Here is a 23,959-nt window from a genome sequence, read left to right on the forward strand (position 1 = left end):
GCTTGGCGTGGCGTCTGTGCCGGTGCAGCGAGGCTGACGGTGTGCGCCTGGCCTGGCTGAGCGCGTGGCGGTTTGGCCAGGCAGGAAAAGGTGCGGGAAGCGGCCGCCGCCTGGTAACGGCGCCCAGGCTCACAATGTGGAGGCGGCGAGCAAGCGCGCGCTCAGGGCGAGGCGGCCGCGGTCCAGTGAGGGAAGAGCGCTGAGGGAGTGGCCGGCTGGGCTGCGCTGCTGCCGAGCAAAGCTCGGCCGGGGCGCCCGCTCTGCTCTGCCTGGCGCCAGCTCAGAGACTCCACCCGCCAGGCCCTTCTCCTGCTCAGCCAGGCCAGGCGCGCACCGTCAGCCTCACTACACCGCCTCCACGTTGTGAGCCCGGGCGCCTTTACCAGGCGGCGGTCGCTTCCTGCACCTTTTCCTGCCTGGCCGAACCGCCGCGCTCCTCCCCCCCCACCCCGGGCTTGGCGCAGCGTCTGTCCCGGTGCAGCGAGGCTGACGGTGCGCGCCTGGCCTGGCTGAGCGGGAGAAGGGCCTGGCGGGCGGAGTCTCTGAGCTGGCGCCAGGCAGAGCAGAGCGGGCGCCCCGGCCGAGCTTCGCTCGGCAGCAGCACAGCCCGGCCAGCCACTCCCTCAGCGCTCTTCCCTCACCGGACCGCGGCCGCCTTGCCCTGAGCGCGTGCTTGCTCGCCGCCTCCACGTTGTGAGCCCAGGCGCCGTTACCAGGCGGCGGCCGCTTCCCGCACCTTTTCCTGTCTGGCCGAACCGCCACGCTCCTCCCCCCGCCGCGGGCTTGGCGCGGCGTCTGTGCCGGTGCAGCGAGGGCGCGCCTTCTTTGCCGCCGGAGCTGCCCCGGCTTCGAAGCCATCTGGCTCCCCTGGGCGAAAGCGACGTCCAGGGAAGGGCGGGTGTGTCTGTCTGTCTGTGTGTGTGTGTGTGTGTGTGCACGTGCGCACATTCTGTGTTTCACAGCCATTTTATGGGCTGGGATGTGGGGAGCTGGACAGGGGTAGGTAGGGCCCTGGCCTAGCAGAATTTGTGAAGTGGTGGAAGTGTGTGAGCTGTTACCAGAGAGTCTGACCTTGTCAAAGCAAATAACATTTGCCAACATTTGCCTGGCTCGTAACACTATAGCACGGAGAATTGAATTGCGCATCAAAACCACTGCCTTTGTACCAGACCGAGCCTATTTGCTGCAGTACAGATCTCAGTTTCACCCTTCACATTAGTGCAGGTAAGTTTTTTTTAAAATTTATTTAAAATACATTGTGAAAACTCAGCTGTCAGTTGATCTTATGTTATAAAATGAAAAGTATGCCATTTGCAATTAACTTGGCATAAAATAATTCATTTGCATTTAATTGTAATTGTTCAAAGAATGTTCGGAAAAATGTTCGGCCCTCCAGCATGTTCACTTCATCCAATCTGGCCCTCTTTGAAAAAAGTTTGGACACCCCTGGCCTAAACCACTAGTCTTCAGCTCATGATTTAAGATCCAGAACTAGAGACACCAGAAACCCTATCAAACTTTTCCCTACATCCATTTGTTTTTTAAAAAATGGGGGAAATGGTGAGAATTGGAAGCCAAAACAATAATATGCAAATAAAATAAAACGAGAATCTTAAATGAGCCTTGAAGTTAAAGACCTGAGAACAGTAAAGATTAGTAATCTAGCTGGCCTGGGTCATTTTTAATGCTCTGGTCAAAGATCAATGGACAGCAATAAAGTCTACTAAGGGCCAGTATCAAATTAATCACTCACTCTGTAAGGAAGCCATGAACAAGGGATCACGTCTACTGGAAAATACAATTTATCATAACCTGAATCAAGTGAAGCCCAAAGTAGCTCAGCTGTGGACCAGATATAAATTTTTAGAGTCTTTTTTTTTTTTGAGAATTCATATTGGGTTTCTCTCTATTCAACAGAAATATGCACAGTTACGTAAGCAAGAGGTGCCATGAAAATCAAAGTAATGCAAGGGATTGTGGACAATAAACTATAGAGATATCATGCAGAGTGGAAATTACTCTATATTTTGAAGGCATGCAAATAATGCACTTGAAGTTCCTCATAATTAAAATCAGCAACCAAGCTCATGAAATTTATTTTTCTTTACCACCATCACCCCAATTTGAACATGAAAGAAAACATCTCATTTACATTTATAAAACTAACAGATAAAAATAATACTAAGATGATTTTACATTGCAAATGTAACCTCATTATTTGCTGGGTTCTGTTCTGACATCAAACAACAAAATAGCAAATCATGAATTCAAATAGCAAAACCAAAAGTAATGAGATCTTCAAGTAGATAAGAACTGTGGGATGAGCTTACGGCTACCCTTTCTCTCCCAAAGCACCATCTATGAAATGCATATGTATTTGCTCTCCTTCTCTTTGTTCAGCTGTAGCTGATCTCACTGCGTCAATCTGTTTGCAAGATTAAGAGTATCTTCCTTGTAGCAGTTGGTCTTTTTCTTTGGAACTTGCTCATCTGGTTAGAAAGTTATCCTGCTTGTACCACATGCAGAATTTAACACTCCACATCGTTTTTCATGATCTTGGTGAATGGGTCTCTCCACTGTAGCCACCAGATACTAGTTTTGCCTGCAGATCATTCACTCTGATCACTATAAGCAATCAGACAGCCATAGATGAGTCCAAAAGCCCAGTGGAAAGGCTCTCCACTGAGATCATGAAAGATCTGAGCCATGTGGCATGAGATCAGTACCCAGCTTTTAGGCTTCATCTAGAGACAAAGGAAAACTACCCCAGAACCTTCTTTTCATAAATACAGCTTCTACATTCTAAACCCAAACATCAATATTATATTAGTTTGCCTACTACTAACTCATCCTATTGTTGTTGTTAGTTGCGAAGTCGTGTCCAACCCATCGCGACCCTATGGACAACGTTCCTCCAGGGCTTCCTGTCCTCTACCATCTTCTGGAGTCCATTTAAGCTCATGCCTACTGCTTCAGTGACTCCATCCAGCCACCTCATTCTCTGTCGTCCCCTTCTTCGATTGCCCTCAACCTTTCCCAGCATTAGGCTCTTCTTCAGTGAATCCTTCCTTCTCATTAGGTGACCAAAGTATTTGAGTTTTAGCTTCAGGATCTGGCCTTCTAAAGAGCAGTCAGGGTTGATCTCCTCTAGGACTGACCAGTTTGATCGCCTTGCAGTCCAAGGGACTCGCAGGAGTCTTTTCCAGCACCAGAGTTCAAAGGCCTTAATTCTTTGGCACTCAGCCTTTTTTATGGTCCAACTTTCACTGCCATACATTGCAACTGGGAAGACCATAGCCTTGACTATACGCACTCATCCTATAGCCCCCACATACATACAGTGAAGTTGTATACAGATAGTCCTCGACTTATGACCACAATTAAGCCCAAAATTTCTGTTGCTAAGCAAGAATTTTGGTTCCATTTTACGATCTTGCCACGGTTGTTAAGTGATTCACTACAGTTGTTGAATTAGTAAGAGTTCATAAGTGAATCTGGCTTCCCCATTGACTTTGTCAGAAGGTGACAAAAGGTGATCACATGACCATGGGACACTGCAGCCGTCATAAATATGAACCAATTGCCAAGTGTCTGAATTTTGATCACATGACTATGGAGATGCTGCAACAGTAGTAGGTGTGAAAAACAATCAAAAGTCACTTTTCTTCTGTGCTGTTGCAACTTCCAATGATCACTAAATGAACGGTTGCAAGTCAAGGACTATCTGTACAGCAGTATGCCACCCTAACTGATGTGAAATGATAAAAAAAAGAAAAAGTAATTAAATACACAGAAAATGAACTTTCTTGAAGGAAAATCAGCATAAATCCTGCTGTCAACAGGCACTTGGATAAAATTCTATCTATATTGCATACCTGGATATTTTAAAAGCCTTAGTTTTTCACTAGATCTTCTTAAATATACTTGGTGATCATTAGATAAAAGGACTTCTGCTTTTATGAAACGCTAACCACTTTAAGTGCAAAATGCAAAAAGAGAAAGAAGAACTAGAAAAGTATTTCCTCTAAGTCAGGATCAAATACAAGTTCCAAGGTTATAACATGAAGAGAGTGGCAGACCTCAATGTCCTGCTTGGAATCACCCCAGCACTATTTGATAGCAACTTTGAGAAAACAAATGCTAGATTAAGATGGACTTTGACCTGATCCACCTGGATTACTGTGGCACATTCTACATCTGGCTGCCCTTCAAAAACATCTGGACGCTTCAGTTGGTATAAAATGCAATGGCTCAGGCAGTTAGTTATAAGCTGTAGATGGTACCCCTGTGCTCCATGAGCTGCACTATTGCCAGTTTGCTTCCAGATCCAATTCAAGGGGCTGGTTTTGACATTTAAAGCCTTCCATGCCACAGGGACAGGTTTTTGAGGAACTGCCTCTTCCCAATTACATCTTCCCATCAGGTTCAGCAGGAGGGACATGTTGTGTATCCTGTCAGCCAAGGAGTTTTATTTGGCAGGACCCAAGAAGACAGCTCTTTCTGCCATGGATCCCCACCCTTTGGAATAGCATTCCCTCTGCAGTGAGATTGGCCCCACCTCTCTTGACCTTCCTCAAGGCCCTCAAAGCTTGTTGTGCCATTGGGCCTGGGAATCCCATGGAAATGGGGCTCCAGTTAAATAATTGATGTGTGGACTGCACTTTCCTTTTGTTATCATAGTCTTTAACTGTTTATATCTGATAATGACTGAATTATATTCTATTGTTAATTTTTATTTCAGTTGTGTATACTGGCCAGAGTTACATGCAAGCGAGATAGGTAGATATATAAATTCAATAAACAAATACATAAAATAAGCTTTTCCTTGAGCAACAACCCATTCTGTTCATTAGGGCAGGAAAAAGAGATGCTAAGGTTCAAACCTTGGGACTGTTTACACACACACACACACACACACACACAGAGAGAGAGAGAGAGAGAGAGAGAGAGAGAGAGAGAGAGAGAGAGAGAGAGAGAGAGAGACTATTTTCCTAATATTGACAATCAACTAGCTTATCAAAAAGTTCTATGCTTGAATCTCTGCTTGCTAGCCTTCAAATCTGAGTAACAGAGAAAAGCTCAACACTCTCCCACCAAATTTATAAGGACAGATAGCCAAGCTGAAAAATTGCTACGATGTAGTAGAATTGCCTGTCTTAGCTTTACAATGTACGATACCCTGAAATGTAGACCCTATCCATATTGAAAGACACATGAGTGCAGCATTTTTATTTATTTTATATATTTAGGTAAAGTTCACTTCTTCTGGCATGTGTACCTTGGAGAAAGAGACAGCTGCAGTGCAGAATCCCACCCTAGTTTGCTGGCATTCAATATACGGTAATGTGTGTGTCTGTGTGTGTTTTAATGCAGTATTTTTGCTGCCATAATTATCTTATCAGTGACTCACAGCACTGCCAAGCTTCAGGGTTCCTTAAAGAGAGCAAAACTCCCTGGCTGCTTTCCATGGACACTGAAAGTATAGGAAATAAAATACCACAATGAACTGAAAGAAAGATTAAATTAAGAGCTAAAAGGACAGCATTCAAATGCAATGTGCCACAAGATGACTGGACAATTGAAGAATGGGGATGATAAAAGAGGAGGTTTACAGTCACTCACCTTGTGCTTTCAACAAGTTGCTGGATTGATTTATTTTTTAAAAAAAGAGATCAATTTAACATTTATATTCTTGGACTGGAAATAAAAAAGCATTTTAAAAGCTTCCTGTGTAGTAAAAAAGATAGAAGACGAGAAACACCTGTTCCACTGACATTAATTTTACATTATTTAATAGTAGGTATCAAGTGCATCTGGAATAAGCCTTTTCCAAATGTGAGCACTAGAGACAAAAACGAAGGCTCAGATGAAGAAGAAAGAAACCATTCTAATCCTTTTCAGGCATTACTTCCCCATGTCGAAGATAAACTGTCATCTCTACTATTATATCCCAGCATTCCTATCGTGGGGGGAAGAGAACGAAACCTTCCCAAATGAAAAGAATAGATTATGACATTTTTAAAAGTAAAAATAAACCTAAATATTTCAAGTTGCAATCAAAGAAAATACATACATTACACTCCCGTTGTGTTTAGCTGTTTATCTGTCTGCACCCTTAAGCTGGCCCAAACTGTGCATTATCTTGCAACAATTTTTAAATCAAAGTACCTAAAATCCATTAAGGCATAAAACATCCATTAAGGCACAAAAAATCCAGCACATATTATTCTTATGAAATTGACATTTCCATGATGTTTATACCAGTTTTATTTGCAAATTTATGGCCTGTGGTCATGTGATTGTGATTTCCGAAACTAACTGCCAACTTCCCAGAAGCAAAGTCAATGTTTGTGACCGCTCCGAATCCCACTATTCCCCCCCCCATGCTTTAGCTGTTTGGGTAAATAAATATTTGCTTCCTATTGAATTTTACTTATCCCTACAATTTCATTTCTCTTTTTTATAATAATTTTATTAAGAATTATAAATGAAAAGAATAAAAACAAATACAAATGACAAAAATACCAAGTAATACAAAAAAGGGGGAAAAAGGGGGGAAAATGTAGTAGTTTCCCCCTTCACCCAATCATTAAAGGTAATCTTAATAACTTATCACCCTATCTAAATACAAAATAATTTCTCTTCCCCCCCAAAAACAGATAGCTTATCTAGTAAATAAAAAACAGAAACAAAATACTTCACCATTCTTCTTTATCAGCAAAAATCCAGTAAAGGCAATCGGATGAACTATTTTTCTCTTTTAATCCTGATCAAATAAGCTATCCTCAAGTTTTATTCCATCCCCAAAACATCTTAACTCCTTCAAAAATAGTCCTAGAGCTAGTTTTCTGTTTATCTGTATTTCAAGCCAAAAATCTTTGAGAAAATTTAAGAGATCTTTTTTGTACATATAATAAGTAAAATTTATTTTTTTGTTTGTCACTTCTAATAAAACGAATAAAGTGGGCACAGACCGCCTACTCTTCCTTTCAGATAAATACAGTTCTTTCCAATTCTTGGCATGAAATGACTGAATTAATCAAAAGTCACACTTGTTTTATCCCCACTGCACAGTACCTTAAAGTGCCTTGTTTGTCTCTGAATATAAGAGTTTATTATTTCCCAAAATTTCAAAATTGTCTAATTTCTCTGCTTCTAATCTTGTTCAGGCATTTGGTTGGATATATAGAAAGTCCAGAGTTCAGGGTAGAAAATGAGGCTGTGCATATACAGATCTGCCCATATCTCTATCCCGTCTAAGTATTTAGGCAAGAAGTCTGAGGGGAAATAGTATTCACATTGGTTGTCTAGGATCCTGGATCATGCAGAAAGTCAATGCAAGCCCTGCTCATCTTTGGACCTCCCATCTAAAAGCTTGGTGTTTGGAGATAATATGCCTGTTCATTCTCCGCTTTGTGCACTCTGTGTGTCCAAGAAGGGTTCTGTGAACAACTTTCCATTCAATAGCCTGCTGTCAAATTCTTATAAAAAAGGAAATGAATCTAAAGTACATAGTAGATATTCCCTTTCCCTTCAGTTTGCTATTTCAATGTAGGGTGTAAGGAAGTAAGGAGATGTACAAGCACCATTCCCATAATGATAAGGAGTGAAACATGTTTTAAGTCCACAACAGTCAAATAATATCTGGAAGAGCCTCGGACAGACAACTCCCTAATTCACAGAAGTATAAGAAGGAGGAAGATATAGCATAATCACACTTACAAGATTCTGTTATTCTTCTTTTTCTTTCATGTCTAAATCAAATTTGGAACTGCCAGAATGAAGTCACCTTCTTGGCTTTGTTGTTGGCCGAAAACAAGTCATTATCGGTACATTTCTGGTAGTAGCCGACATACCAGCAGATGGGCCGGGCTCTGTGTCTCTCCACATTCACACAGTGTGTTGTTAGCTGCTAAGAGCCTCCACTTGAGCATATTGGTTTTACATATAGACACTCCAACTCTCAAACTATTCAGGGTCTTCCAAGTAGTAAAAGGGAGGTCAGATCCTTTAGCCATAAAGGTAAAGGTAAAGGTTCCCCCGCACATGCGTGCTAGTCGTTTCCGACTCTAGGGGCCGGTGCTCATCTCCGTTTCAAAGCCGAAGAGCCAGCGCTTGTCCGAAGACGTCTCCGTGGTCATGTGGCTGGCATGACTAGACGCCAAAGGCGCACGGACCGCTGTTACCTTCCCACCGTAGTGGTCCCTATTTTTCTACTTGCATTTTTATGTGCTTTCGAACTGCTAGGTTGGCAGAAGCTGGGACGAGTAACAGGCGCTCACTCTGTTACGCGGCACTCAGGATTCGACCCGCCAAACTGCCGACCTTCTGATCGACAAGCTCAGCGTCCTAACCCACTGAGCCACCGCGTCCCCCTTTAGCCATATCCTCCTTTAATGTTATTCCTTGCTCGATGGTCTCTTAATATGTTATTATACATTATTATATGATAAGATATTAACTATTGTACGTTATTACAGCTAATTATTATAAATGTAGATTTAGCCTTCCTCTGGAGGTAATTTCCTGGTCTATGCTACCTAATGGGGTTGACATTCAGCCAACTGTTGCCTGCCCATCCAATAAGCTTTGAAAATTTCATAGCTACTTGACATTTGCTTAATGTCAAATAGCTATGATATAGCTATTTCTCTGGCAAGAACAATAGGTTAACTTTTAATCCACCACAAAGTCAGTAATGGTGTCATGGCACATGGCCTCCACTCTGCTATGTTTCATTACTAATTGTTTAAAAACTAACAAAAATTGTCTAAAATTGCTAACTACCTAAAAAATGAATATAATTATCTGTGAATGATCACAACTATTCATACAAGAGCTTTTAATTCATCTTTCGTGATCATGAGACAACTTTTTTATCTGATTCTTTCTCTTAGAAATACAAGAAACATTTGAACAGCCTTGTGACATATGAGGAATGTTCTCTTTTTCCCCCAAAATAAGACACACAGTTCTCCAAGTAATGCTAGAAAGTATGGCATTTGGTATGCTATCATCCAAGTTGTTCTTCAAAAACAATGATGTCAGATTATGGATCAAATTCCTCACATCTGAGCCAGTCAATAGCTAATAAAAATTTTAAAAAGCACATTCGTAGTTTAATTCTTTGTTACTCCTGCAAGAGGGAGAAGAACTGAGATGTTCAAAGTAGCCATCCCAAATCACCTGGCATCTTAACTAAAAAGACAGGAAATAAACCTGCTATATTTAACCAACACAAGCAAAACAAATTGCTAAAGTGATCCCCCACCCTCATTTTAAAAAGTTAGCTTTGGGGCACCATTCTTTTAGATACTTTTTAAAAAAACAATTACCGGTAACAATTTCCATTACAACCTTAACGTGACAGTTACTTCATCGCCAAATACATTCTTTGTATTCAGGTCAAAACTGCTTCCTGGGAATTAGAGCAGGCATGTGATATTTTTCATCAGAGCCCTCTTTGGTAATGAATTGAAATAAAAGTTTTTGAGCTCTGGAACATTCAACAGATAGGAGGGGTGGGGGTTGAATTTAATTAACAACAGATCCAGGCTTCTGCAGTTAACTGCATCTTCTGATTCTACATTTCCCTTTGGCATCAAAAGGAAACCTCTGATGCTGAAAAAACTTTATGAGTTTACTCTATGTGAGGAAGAAAAAAAAACTACCCATGATGTACAGGTCAGGTTTAGCCTCCATCAAGCCTATCTTCCACCAATTTCAAAGAAATTAGAAAGGCTGTTTGAGGCTCTTAACAGGGTTCCCCAGGTCCCAACTTGGCTTGAATATAGAAAAACATTTCTGTTTCTGTATACAGGAGGAGAACTGATGTTGCCTTCCAGTAGCAGTCTTTGACACTACAGAATATGCTGACCTGAATGGCACCCTAACTCTGGGGTACTTTGCTCCTGATGGAAGACACAAGCTTGATAGGGAAACACTTGCATGGGCAGAAAAAAATATTGGTTCTTTGCAAAATCCAAATCATCATCTCCTACTATTACTTCTGTACAACTGATACCATGCTCCCACCTAAGCAGGCTGGATCTGAAGAAAAAAAATGGGCTGCTGCTGTTTTCTCTAAGCCATGGCTACTTTCTGCATTTTCTTTTTGCTGGTTGATTTATGGACATGTTTTAAGAGTACTCTTCCATAAATCTCAAAAACAATTTCAACATAAATCATGTCACTTTTGAACTTTCTAAAAAATAAAGACATTCCGGAGATGGCGACAATGCAAACTAATGTACCATGTATTGCAAAAAGTGTATTTATTTTTACATTTTCTTTTCACTTTCTTTCTGAAAGCTCAAGAATGTTTACATTTAAGTTACCCTAACAACACCCCTATAAAACAAATTGGGTTGGGAATATGATTAGCAGTCACCAATGAGTTCCACTGTTAAGTGGGGAATTGAACCTGAGTCTGCCAGGAGCAGGAAATCAGGAGCCAGGACAGAGTTCACAAATACTACAAGTTTATTCCATGCTTCCTATGCACAGGAATCTGATCTACTAATGGTCAAGGTGAGTTGGCACTGAGTCAATGACCAGATAGCTGGTCATTTGCATTCTTTTAGAGTTGCAGGTTTATCTGTGTCCTCAAGGTCACCTGAGTAGTGGGTGTGGAGCCTTCTTGGAACTGTGTTGTAGAATGGAGATATATGATGTCGTTCCCTTTCCCTTCTGTTGAGAGAGGGCTGATGAATTTTGACATAGATGGCTTCTTTGACCCCTCTTTCAAACCAGTGGTCCTCTCTGTCCAAAATGTGGACTTTGCTGTTTTCAAAAGAATGGCCTTTGTCTTTTAAATGCAGATGGACTACTGAATCTTGATGGGGTTGTTCTCCTGTGTTGTGCCCTGTGTTATGAAGTGGTTGTTTTATTTCCCCAATGTACAGACCTGTACATGTCTCACTGCATTGTACTGCATATACCATGTTACTCAGTTTGTGTCTGGGTGTTTTATCCATGGGGTGAACAAGCTTCTGCCTTAGTATATTCTTGGGTTTAAAGTGTGCACATGTTGTGTTGGCTGAAGATCCTTCTGAGCTTTTCAGATATTTCTGCAACACATGGAAATGACAACATTGCTTCATTTATTGTTCTCTTCTGTTATGGAGGAGCTCCTGCTGGGTCTTTTCTGGGATTTGATGGCGGCCAATTGGGATAACCACACGTTCTGAGGGCTTCCTTGATGTGTTTTGTTCTTTTTCTTTCCCATCTTTGCTGGTAAGCAGGCCTTCATTTCGGTAGTGTAAGGTTCTGATAACTTCCATTTTGTGCTCCAGTGGGTGGCGAGAATCAAAATGTAAATATTGATCTCTCTGTGTGTTGGGGAGGGGAGGGGGTGTTTCTGTAAACTTCAGTGTTAAGGCTTCTGTTTTCCTTAATAAGTAGTGCAAAGTCCAGAAAGGCTAGGCTATTTTCCTTAACATCTTCCCACGTGAATTTGATGAATCTCTCCACAGAATTGATATGTTTTTTGAACACTTCCAATTCCTGTAAAAATGAATAAGCAAAATGAAACTAAAAGAGAACACTGCTTGAGGGTATGTGCCATGTGGCACATTCTCACAAGGTAGATCCTGGGAAATGTAGGGGCCAAAGGGGCAATTGCATCTTCAGCAACACCATGAGGCAGCCTTTTGGTAGCTTGGTAACAGTGAAGCTAAGGTTGAAATTGAGACTTAGGCTTCTACCTCAGGCCCAGCTTCAGTGCTAATGCCAAGTGTCACTGTGTGGGATGGCCTAGATGGGGAAAGGAGAGATAGTGAATTATTTCTTTTTCTTTTCTTTTCTTTTGTTTGGGGGGGGGGGCTGACACACTGGCAGAGTCAAGTGAGGCATTTTTTTTATTTTTTGACACACTGAACCCAAAAGGTTCACCCTCAGTGCTCTAAGGTCAGACATAAACCAAATGAAAGCAGGGACACTTCATCTGTGGAAAGACCCAGATGGCTGTACCACAAATAGGGTCCAAACAATGAAAATCAAAGTTAGCTATATTCCAAAATCCATACCATTAATGTTGCTTTAGCTTCTAGATTAATAACATGTCTAGACTAGTAAAGAAGGCAAAAAGCCTGTGCTGGATCAACCCATGTGTTCCCACAGCAATTAAACAATGTGTACATCAACCCTAAAATATATAACTTGATGCCGTACCTGGATTTCTAAGAGCAGGAATGAGGAAACTTGCCCAGCCCAAGACTGATCCATCCAGCCCACACAGATTCCTGAAGTAGGCCTTATCCCTTTGCCAAAGCCCATCTCCATCATTGCTTTGCCTCATCTTCCTCTTCTGAAGAGAGAATAAAGTTGCAAAACCAAAACAAAAGACTGCTGCTCAAAAGTGAGGATAAGGAATGTGGCAGAGCAATTTGACAAGCAAGCATCCCAGATTTTGCCGATGTTTCTTTTTCATGTAGTATTTGTGGTTATTTTGTTATGTATAACTGGAATGAAAGGCTCTGGAATTCCCAAGTCTTCAGAACAGGAATTGGCAATTTCCCGGTGGCCGTAGACCAATCTTAAGATTGTGGAGGAACCAAAGACCGCATGGTTCCGGGACTGAGGGTGAGCAGTCACCTGAGCTTAGGCTTGTGTATTTCAATGCTAGGTCCGTAGTTAATAAGGCTCCTCTCATCCGAGATTTGGTTGAGGAGGAGTGTGCGGACCTGGCTTCCATTACGGAGACCTGGAGGTGTCCCTCTGACTGAACTCTGCCCACCAGGTTTCCGGGTGCTCAACCGGTCTCGGGCTCAGGGTAGGGGCGGGGGGGTGGCAGTGATTGTGAGGGAGGCCTTATGTCCACTGGAGGCCACCGTTGTCCAGATACTCGGGTGTGAGTCACTCCTCCCGAGATGTGGCCCTAGGGCTCAGTTGGGCTTGCTGCTGGTATACCTCCCGCCTAGTCGCGTAGCAGCAGCCCTGCCTGAACTTCTCAACATCCTCTCGGGGTTGGTGATTGAGTTCCCCAAGCTTATGATTTTGGGGGACTTTAATCTGCCATCCCTGGGGGGATCATCAGAGTTGGCTCGGGAGTTCATGGCTTCCATGACGGCCATAGACCTGATGCAAGTTACTCAGGGCCCGACTCATGGGGGGGTCACACGCTCGATTTTGTTTTTTTAGCTGGACAGTGGTTAGATGATCTGGGTGGGGGATTTCCAACTATTATGCCCCTGTCATGGACCAATCATCATCTCCTGCGGCTGGCCTTCCGTTTCGCCACCCCCCGTCGTCGGGCCACGGAACTGACCAGATAGTTCCACCCTAGGTGCCTAATGGACCCAGAGCGGTTTCAGATGGTCCCCGCCTGCCACCTTCGCTCACAGCCCGGCCGATGCCTTGGTGGAAGCCTGGGAAAGGACAGCCACAGAGGCACTTGACCGCGTTGTGCCCATGCAGCCCCTGACCCGGTGCAGACCCCAGTGGGCTCCGTGGTTTTCCGCGGAGCTCCGGGAGATGAAGCGTCGTAGACGGGGCCTAAAGAGCTGTTGGAGATCCAGCCAGTCTGAATCTGACCGATCACGATTAAGAACCTTCACCAGGTCTTATCTCGCGGCGATGAGGACGGCGAAGTCTAACCACTTAGCTGCCCTCATCGCGTCCGCAGATAATCACCCGGCCGCCCTGTTTAGGGTGACCCACTCCCTCCTTAATCAGGAGGCGAGGGGGGAGCCCTTGCAGGGTTGTGCTGAGGAGTTTAGCCAACATCTGGCGGACAAAATCGCTTGGATTCAGGCCGGTCTGGACTCCGACTGGGCAGAGTCTGACGGAGGAGACATGAGCGGTCTTGGTGATGTTATCTGGGAAGAGTTTGACCCTGTGACTCCAGAAGATGTGGACAGGATCATGGGGAGGCTGAGGTCCACCACGTGTTTATTGGACCTGTGCCCCTCCTGGCTGGTGTATGCGGCTCAGGAGGGGACACGAGGCTGGCTCCAGGCAGTAATAACTGCTTCTTTGAGGGAGGGTAGCTTTCCTGCCGCCTTGAAGGAGGCGGTGGTGAGGCCCCTCCTCAAGAAGCCTGCCCTGGACCCGGCTATTTTAAACAACTACCGTCCGGTCTCCAACCTTCACTTTCTTGCGAAGGTTGTTGAGAGCATGGTGGCGCATCAGCTCCCTCTGTTCCTGGAGGAAGCTGATTACCTGGACCCATACCAATCAGGCTTTAGGCCCGGGTACAGCACAGAGGCGGCATTGGTCACGCTGGTGAATGATCTCTGGCGGGCTCAGGACAGGGGTTGTTCCTCTGTCCTAGTCCTATTAGATCTCTCAGTGGCTTTTGATACCATCGACCATGGTATCTTACTGCGGCGCCTCAGGGGGTTGGGAGTGGGGGTCACTGTCTTGCAGTGGTTCTCCTCCTACCTCCTGGGTCATTCGCAGTCGGTGTTGGCAGGAGGGCAGAGGTCGGCCCCGAGGCCTCTCATTTGTGGAGTTCCTCAGGGGTCAGTCCTCTCGCCTCTCCTGTTCAACATCTATATGAAGCCACTGGGTGAGATCATTCGTGGTTTTGGAGTGGGGTATCATCAGTATGCTGATGATACCCAGCTTTTTATCTCTACCCCAAACCACCCCAGTGATGCCCTCGATGTGATGTCCCATTGCCTGGAGGTGGTCCGGGTCTGGATGGGGAGGAACAGGCTTCAGCTTAATCCCGACAAGACTGAATGGTTGTACGTACCGGCATCTTGGGAAATTCAGTTCATTCCATCTTTAACTATGGGGCGTGAGGTGTTACCCCCCATAGATAGGGCTCGCAACTTGGGTGTCCTCCTTGACTCACAGCTCAGTTTGGAAGACCATGTAGGAGCTGTGGCCAGGGGGGCTTTTGCCCAGGTTCGCCTGGTGCGCCAGGTGCGGCCCTATCTAGACCGAGATGCCCTGCGTACAGTCACTCATGCGCTCGTGACCTCTCGGATAGACTACTGCAATGCTCTCTACATGGGGCTGCCCTTGAGGACCACTTAGAGGCTTCAACTGGTGCAGAATGCGGCCGCGCGAGTTGTGATGGGGGTTTCCCGATACTCCCATGTAACACCTCTCCTCCGCGAGCTGCATTGGCTTCCAGTTTCCCTCCGGGCGAGATTCAAGGTGCTGGTGATGACCTATAAAGCCCTAAATGGCATGGGTCCGGATTACCTACGGGAGCACCTGCTGCCGGCGTCAACTTCCCTTCGTCCTGTGCGCTCCCACAGAGAAGGCCTCCTCAGGTTGCCGTCAGTCAGGGATTGCCGGCTGGCAGCCCCCAGGGGGAGAGCATTCTCTGTGGGCACGTCAGCCCTTTGGAATCAATTGCCTGTTGAGCTCCGGATGGCTCCCGACCTTCGCTCTTTCCGCCGTGACCTGAAGACTTGGTTGTTTGAACAGGCCGGCCTGGACTAAGGGTTTGGGTTTTTTTAACTATTTATTTATTGTTAGGGCTAAAATTAATTTAATTTTTACTTTTAACTTTTGTATGTAGTACTTTATTGCCCTGTACACCGCCCTGAGTCCTTTGGGAGAAGGGCGGCATAGAAATTTAATAAAATAAAATAAATAAAATAAACTGGCCTCCTTGTAGCAATTCTAAGTGAAAAAAGCAAATGGGTCCCAGTCTGATTCATATATTCACTGCTTACCATCCCTCACTCTAAATCAGTCTTTTTGGCTATGATGGTAGCTCTCATTTTGTTAATTGTACTTGTATGAGTTACTCTTTTAACTTAAATTTTAATTTTGAACCCTAAGAGATTATGGTGGACTTTGGGGGAAGGGAGCTTGCAAATCTTTCAAAAGAAACAATGTGTATTCTGTGGGCTTCTTTCTTCCCCCCTCCCCCGCCCCCGGTTCCCATGTATGTAAGTGAGTCCCTTTTAAAAGAGGTCTTGTTTGCTTTTGCCTTCAAGAAGTCTGCATGTGTAATTGCTAGATAAAGACTCACCATTGCCAAATACAAAATTTCCTTAAAACCCAAGCATCAGAATATCATCTCAGCTGTAATCCTCCTTCTGGAGCAGTTGTAGATACATTAATCATAATTATGTGACTTCTGTAGTCATTCAATCATCATTACATTATGGTGTCTGTTCTATAAAACAAGCATAACATAGCTAAACAGCCCCAACGTTATTAGTCTTCCAGAAAGCTTTGAAATCCTGGCCTTTTCCTCAGGCACTGGGGCCAAGGTCTTAATCAAATCCACCATGTATGCTTTGATTAGATTATCGTTTCTAGGGGATCGGCTTTCTTGCAATGATATTTTTATTATTTCTTGTTTTTAATGTTTTGTACTGCAAGTCACTTAAAATCATAAGCTAGAATGGGCAGCTATATAAATTCAATAAATAAATAAGTTATCCTGGTCTTTCCTCATCTCCGATTTCTCTTAAAAGGTATTTACCGTACTTTTGCAAATTTGTGGATTTCTCTAAGCCTGTTTATATTTCTCTGGACAGCATTTTGACTTATAAAAGCAACAATACTGATGCCTGATATAATTGAAAACAAAGGATACTGCATGAGAAATGACCATTCAAATTTAAATTGTTAAATTCACAGTTGATTTATGTCTTAAAGTTGGCAGGATATATATTTTAGGTTCATGAAAAGAGCTACACTCTGAATGCATAGTTCAGAATTCACTATTGAGATGGTTTCGATTCAATTATTTTAATGGATTTCTCATCAAGGGAATAACTATTGCTTCAATGATTATCACAGCTGCCAAAACAAACAAAACAAGGACACATTTTAAAAGAGTTGCCACTATGACTATTTGTCAAACTTGACAGCATATAATTTCCAGTTTTTGCATTTGAATAGTACTCTTTTGATATATGAGAAAAGGAAACCATTAAAATGAAAGTTCTTAAACTCATTGGAAAACACAGAAAAACCAACTAAAATAAATCAGGTGATATGGAATAGTTTAACTGTTGAAGCAGGCTGAATTTCCTTTGAAAGAATGAGTGTTCATAAAAAAGAATTAGCACTTTTATTAAATCATTTTTAAGTTCCTCCTTCCTCCTTCCCTCATGGTCAGAAAGGAATTATATCACCAGTCATCCATTTTAAAAATGTTTTCAGGAAGATAACATCATAAAAATGAAATATATATGCTGTAATATATGCAGCAAGAGAAAAACATTTCAGGTTGAAGAACTTAAGAATTCTAAGAATTAAGAAATCCTTTCCAGAATTGGATCAGACGTTCCTTTTCCCCAATATGATGACAAACCTTCAGAGCAAAGACAATTCCACAAGAAAATACCTTACTTAAACAGATTTTGAGAAAAATAAGCATCATGAGAAGGCTTTGCATAGCATGTATCTTGCCAAAATACTGCAGTAGCTAAACTCTCAGATGTTAGATTATCTCTTCCTTCACCTGTTTAGTCCCAGAGATAAAACCAGCAGCCCTTGATGCTTAGTTTACTCTTGATTGATCTTATCTTATATCTAACTGGCTTTCATGCCAAGAACTCAGGGTCTTTCAGTCTTTAGCCTAGTGCCTAAAGACTGGCCACTACACTAAACTAGCTCTCAATAAAACATGGGTACATTTACTACAGTTTTTCATAAGATGTTACTCAAGATTTATCTCCTCCAACCATTAAAAAAATGAATGAATGCAGTAAAATAGTTTAACTTTTAAAATGTGTACGTGGTGCTAAACAATGTGTTTACAAGGCAAGGCAGAGAAACAACAATACCGGCCCTGTACATGTCAGAGAACTGAGAAATACAACTAATTAGCTGTTTCAGAGTGGGAGGCGTTTTCTGCAATCCTATTCCCTGCTGCTCTGAAAATCAAATTTGAGATATGTCACAGATGAGACGCACCACACATATAGTTCTCCCCACACATACAAAAGGTAACACTGCTGTTGGATATTCCAAGTTTATTTCACCTCATTCTTCTCAAGTAGCCTTTCCCGCTATACAAGGGGTGGGGCAGGGGGATTTGCAGGTGGCTAATAGCATCCAACACAATTGGAAGATACAGGGATATGGAGGTATTCCTAGTTGAGAAGAAGATTCTCTCACAATTCTGGACACCTGGAATATAGAGTTCCCAACATTTTTTTATTTTATTTATTTATTTATTTTAATTCCATTTATATCCCGCCCTTCTCCGAAGACTCAGGGCAGCTTACAAGCTTAGCAGTAACATGGGATTTTCTGCCCTTAATGTCCTTGTTGATCAATGTCCCACTTGGCTTATTGTATTACATTTGGTCATGACAGCCATTTGAGGATGGAAAAGTCCCTCCCTTTGTGGAAGAACTCAAAATTCACAGTGTGCTCACTGGGGAAAAAAAAGATTGAGGACTCAAGGGTATATCTTGACCGAAGGTTTTTCACTTCCACCCCATTTCTCCAATCAGGAATACTCATTCATTCATTCATTCATTTAATTTGTATGGCTGCCTATCTTGGCAAGTGATTATTAATTGAATTAATCATTATCATGACTTTAAAAGAAATTGTTTCCTGCTGCAATCATCTAGTTTTAAAGCTTGCAGCTGCAAACATCCCTGGCATTTCAGTTAATGTTCTCTTGAAGCAAACACAGAGTTCTGTCAAAAAGACTACTTACTTGCAATATTTAAGCTAATAGTCCTTCACACCATTACACAAAATGACAAAAAAGATTAGTTAGGCATATCTGAGCAAGGAATACACACAGATGCCCTTGGCTTAGAATTCATATTCTTGTCTGGTTCATCAGTTAGCAACCTCCAAAGATCTGAAAGGAACTTGAAAAGATGCTTTCCCAAAACATCTGCCATGACAAGAAAAAGGAAAGATGCCATCTACTAACCAAATGTGATGGTGCCAGGAAACAGGACCAAGGGAGAACTTTCTAATCCTTACTCCTTTCCAAAGGCATTCAAGGATGTCATCAAATTACCCAGGGCTTAGTGACACACCAAAGAACATCTACTACAGGGATGTCAAACTGCCGGCCCCTGGGTTGGATGCATCATGCGGAAGCCACGCCCATCCCATTGCCGGCAATGGCAAAACTGTCCCCATACATTGCGTGATATCACGTGATGTCGCGAGTTTGACATGTCTGATCTACTATCTCTATTCAGAAAAGCAAATAAACACAAGAGTAGAGTTACACAAGCAGGATTCACAAAACCACATATAATCCAGTTATGCACCTTCTCTTAAAATTCCATGCCTATATTTGACAGGCTGGCATTGCTTAAGATTTGTTTTCCTCTTTGCACTTAGATTTAATGAGTCCAAAGACTATTTTGACAATTGCTTCTCTTTGTCAATGTCTAAATCCAGGAAGGTTATTTCCTATCTTTTAGAAGTAGCATTTCATCTCTAGAGAAGACTAAATAATAGCAATCAGATTCTAATTTTGTTATTTATTATTTATATTAGTTCTTGCTTTTAATTGCAAAATTTTTTGCGATACTTAGAATCGCAATACAGGTAGTCCTTGACTTACAACAGTTCATTTAGTGACCAAAGTTACAACAGCATTGAAAAAGTGACTTATGACCATTTTTCACACTTACAATAATTGCAACATCCCCTTGGTCACATGATCAAAATTCAGATGGTTGGCAATTGACTCATATTTATGATGGTTGCAGTGTTCTGGGGTCATGTGATCACCTTTTGCAATCTTCTGAGAAGCAAAGTCAATGTGGAAGCCAGATTGACTTAACAACTGTTTTAGTAACTTAACAACTATAGTGATTCACTTAACAACTGTGGCAAGAAAGGTCATAAAATGGGACCAAATTCACTTAACAACTATCTCACTTAACAAAAGAAATTTTGGGCTCAATTGTGATTGTAAGTCAAGGACCACCTGTAACTTTCCTGTTGCTGGAAAATGCTTGAAGAAAGACACATATTTCATGAAGAAAGAAAGAGAATAACAACTGTGTTTTGTTGACTCATTTCCAGATGGCCAACTTCTGCAGTACAACTGGCTACACCTAGTTGTTTATAGAGCATTTGGGTGGCACTAAATTATTGACTGAAAAATATTGGATGAGAAATTAATATATTTCCCAAACAATTACCTAAACTGGCAGCTGGGCAACATTCCTTGTGTTTTCAAATACATTAAGCAACACAACTGAAATACATCAAACATAGTCAACTGTTATTTGTAAAACTAAACGGAGTTTCACAGAACATTGGGGTTTTTTATGAAATTGTAGACAAACAGTTTTCTATGTGTTGATGACAATTAAATTCATCTAGCAAGGGCTTTTTTTCTTCATGTCATGAGTCCAGTTCTACCTCCAATTACTACAGGAAGTGCAGTTAAATGTGAACATCCATATCATCCTCCAATATTTTTCTTGAGACTACAACTCTACAGATGTCAGGATTTTAATATCATACCACTCTCTCTTCATGTCTTCATGCCAACACACACACACAAACTTCCACTTTTGTAACACCTTCCCTGGAATTCCAAAAAATTCCCTTTTTTTGTAACCAGAGTAGCCCTAATATTGTCCTAGCACAGATTTCAAGCATTCTCTTACTAACATGGCCAATTTTGTATGAGTAATAAGAGTAATAAACATAGTTTTTACCACCCAACTTGTCTGAATTAGAGAGAGGATGTTTTTGAGTTTCTTTTTTTAGCTCTAAGATATTTTGTGCCCCCCAAAACCCTTTGAGATTGAAGTGGATTACAAATACTGCTGGTAAATAATGAACAATTTGTAAATGCACCCATACAGTTAAGGAATTAACATGAAATACTTGCTTCCAAATCACGTATTTTATAGCTCTAAAGATATCTAAATGGGATAAATATTAAGTATGAGATATAAATTTTAAATAAACAAAAAACTCATTAGTCTATAAAAACCATGACATGTTTCTGTCACCCATCAACATACACCTAAATCAGAAATGTGATTATAGTTTACAATAATATCATTCCCCCTTCTGCCCACTAATATTTTATTCCTTTCTTTCCCACGTTACAAAATGAAATATCTCAAGATCTAGCACCACACAATTCCATTTCCGGAATTGGCTATATGCACAAATAGTACTTATTAAAATATAGGGGATTTAGCCTTACATTTCATAAATCTATTTAAAAACAAGAGATGTAACCTTCTGTTTTGAATTGCAGAATCCCTGATCTTATTATATTCTGCTTCAATTCTATATTTTTATTTTAAAGCAGAAAATAAAATCTAGGTTTAATAAGAGAAATGTTTCACATTTTTCCATTTTTTCCTATATACTTCACATTTTTTCTGGAAAATGAGAAATTTCACCCCCACCCCCATCCCATCCCCGAGATGCCCCAGAATGTTACATCACATGGAATACTAACTGGTGACTCTGATAATGCATATAGAGATTAAAAATCAAACTCTACTTTTGAAAATGTCAGAGAAACAATAAAAATGCAAACAAATAACTTTTATCTCAGAAATCATTTCCATTTTACAGGTAGGATTTTCCTGATATCCATAGCATCTGGATGCTGACACATGTCCCATCTGTCTCCAGGGCAAGGATGTACAATTAATGTTGGCTAATAGGCTATGCTGGATTTTGGGTGGCAGATATAATGGTATGTGGGAATCACCTTGGGAGCCGAGGGAGAGAGCCACAGCAGGGGAACAGTTAGATAAAAGACAACATAACCCACAGCAGGTATGTGGGCATGGCAAACATCTCAGAAGGAACCCTCCTTAGATTCTTGGGCTTTAAAGGTGAGGGAGAAGAAACTTTCAGACTTCCAAAATTCTATTAATCATACAATAAAGTAGAATTAGTACAAATGAGTGTGCCTCATGTCTGGACTACCTCACAAGTCTGACAGCATGTCAAAAAACCCATAACGAGAGGGAAGAGGACCTGAGACTTTTAGAAGGAAGCAGCTTCAAGAGTTTGAAGGGATGACATGCATGTTATTTGTAAGATATAAGCATCCATTTTTTTCTCTTTATACTTCTGATAACTCACAAATGCAAACAGGGTCTAACCTTTGGCTCCACCCAATTATGGGGGCAGGGGAGAAGAGTGTTGATAAGTGACATGATACCACCAAACCTAATCAGAACAGATGATTCTTCACGGAACTTCAGCCAGAAGTCCTAATGCCAATGGATAAAACACCATTGACAATGGGGAGGTCAGATAAGTCAAAGCAAACTTAAGAAGCTTTAATTTATAAATTAAATCAAGTTATTACATACCCCTGCAGCAAAGCCTAGACTCCCATCCAGGATTTGTCTCTGCAAATGTAAGATTACAAATGATTAGAAGAGATACTGTATACAGCAGCAACATACTAATTTCATATTTGATGCTGAATCAGTTTATTTAATGTTAATTTGCTGCCTTTGTGCAACATGCTAAGCCATAAAATATAGCTTGCAGACAACAGCTGAGCTGACCAAAAGCACGAACAAATTGCCCTATAGCTTACCATAATATACAAAACAGACTGAGTGTATGTTAGTCTTGTGTAAAACTAAGACAACACTCAATATACAGAGTTAAAAATCTGGTCCCTATTTAGCAAAGACATCAAGCTTCAAAGTGCACCATTATTCCCCATTTTGATATCCTCTGCAATTTCTAAAATATTCTAGTACCACCAGGGCTTTTTTTCTCATAGAACACTCAGAACGGTGTTCCGGCACCTTTTTTTGCGCAAAAAAAAAGCTTTTGCACAAGCTGTGCTGCTATTGGCTTAAGCCTATTGCAGGCTTTGCTCTTTTATGACTCATGGACTTCAACTCCCAGAATTCCTGAGTCAGCTATGCTATTTGGCTTGTTGCCAAAAGACCAGGCAAATGTTGCACAGGCAAGATGCAGCAAAGGCAGGAAGTTTGCACTCCTCCCTGCACCCCAACTACACCACCTCAACTAGGTAAGTAAGTTATTATTTGCAAATAGGATATCCAAGTATGACTCAAGGAAATTTTCCCTGCATGGAGGGAGTAGTGGTTTGTTTCACTTTGTTTTACTTTTCAAATTGCTGTAGGGAAGAAATGATGATTAGAAAAAGGCAGGAAGTTATTTTTATTAGGAAGAATTCATTTATCCCATGCTAGATCTTTGGGAGCTTAGTACCATCAGCACAGAACATTTGCTTTTCTGAAACTTCATTCAAATTCAGTTCCTGATAGGGGCATCAAGCTCCCTTCGTCCTGTGCGCTCCCACAGGGAGGGTCTTCTCAGGGTGCCGCCGGTCAAAGAATGCCGGCGGATGACACCCAGGGGGAGGGCCTTCTCTGTGGGAGCGCCTGCCCTCTGGAACCAGCTGCCTGCGGAGCTTAGGACTGCCCCCGACCTTCGATCATTCCGCCGAGACCTGAAGACCTGGCTCTTCAAGATTTCCGGCTCAGGCTGTTTTAATTGAGTTTTAATTGGGGTTTTAACTGGGGTTTTACATGTTGCAGGGACTTAGTTTAATCTTTTTTAAATTGGTCTTAATTTTTGTATTAATGTTTTAAAAATTATACCCTGTAAACCGCCCTGAGTCCTTCGGGAAAGGGCGGTATATAAATTCAATAAAATTAAAATTAAATTAAATTTGAAAAAAAATGTTATTTATTAAATTTATATGCTGACTATCTCACCAGGATGACTCTGAAGTCAAGGAGAGGGCTTGCAACTTCTGTTTGTAGTTATCCACGTTTCTGCACACTGAGATAATCGGCCATTGTACAAATACAGAGCCTATCATGCTTTTATATTTATATGGAAGAGATACATTACCTGAAATTTTTGGAATGTGTAAAAAATTTGAACCAGCCCAGAAACTCATTTCCCATTGTTTGTGTATATAGAAAGTAAACCCTGAAATAGATTTGGAAAGAGCAAGGACTTTGATTAAATGGAAATGTTGCTAAGCATAGAACTGTTGAGTTAATTTGCAGCTGTTTCTGCTGTTTTCTTTTTATGTGCTTATGATTTTACATCACATTTTAAAATC

At 41.7% G+C, this 23,959-nt stretch overlaps 1 protein-coding gene across 4 annotated transcripts in view; it reads right to left on the reverse strand.

The window, feature by feature from the left end:
• Nucleotides 1-23,959, reverse strand: part of SLC39A11 (solute carrier family 39 member 11) — a 383,748-nt gene that overhangs the window by 354,013 nt on the left and 5,776 nt on the right. For all 4 annotated transcript variants that reach the window (XM_081321875.1, XM_081321877.1, XM_081321874.1 and 1 more), the window contains exon 3: nt 22,212-22,250. In XM_081321875.1, coding sequence (XP_081178001.1) covers nt 22,212-22,250 — 39 coding nt within the window. The remainder of the gene's footprint in view (nt 1-22,211; nt 22,251-23,959) is intronic.

This window comes from Vipera berus (genome assembly GCF_964194415.1).
Source record: "Vipera berus genome assembly, chromosome: 2".
Lineage (NCBI taxonomy): Eukaryota > Metazoa > Chordata > Lepidosauria > Squamata > Viperidae > Vipera > Vipera berus.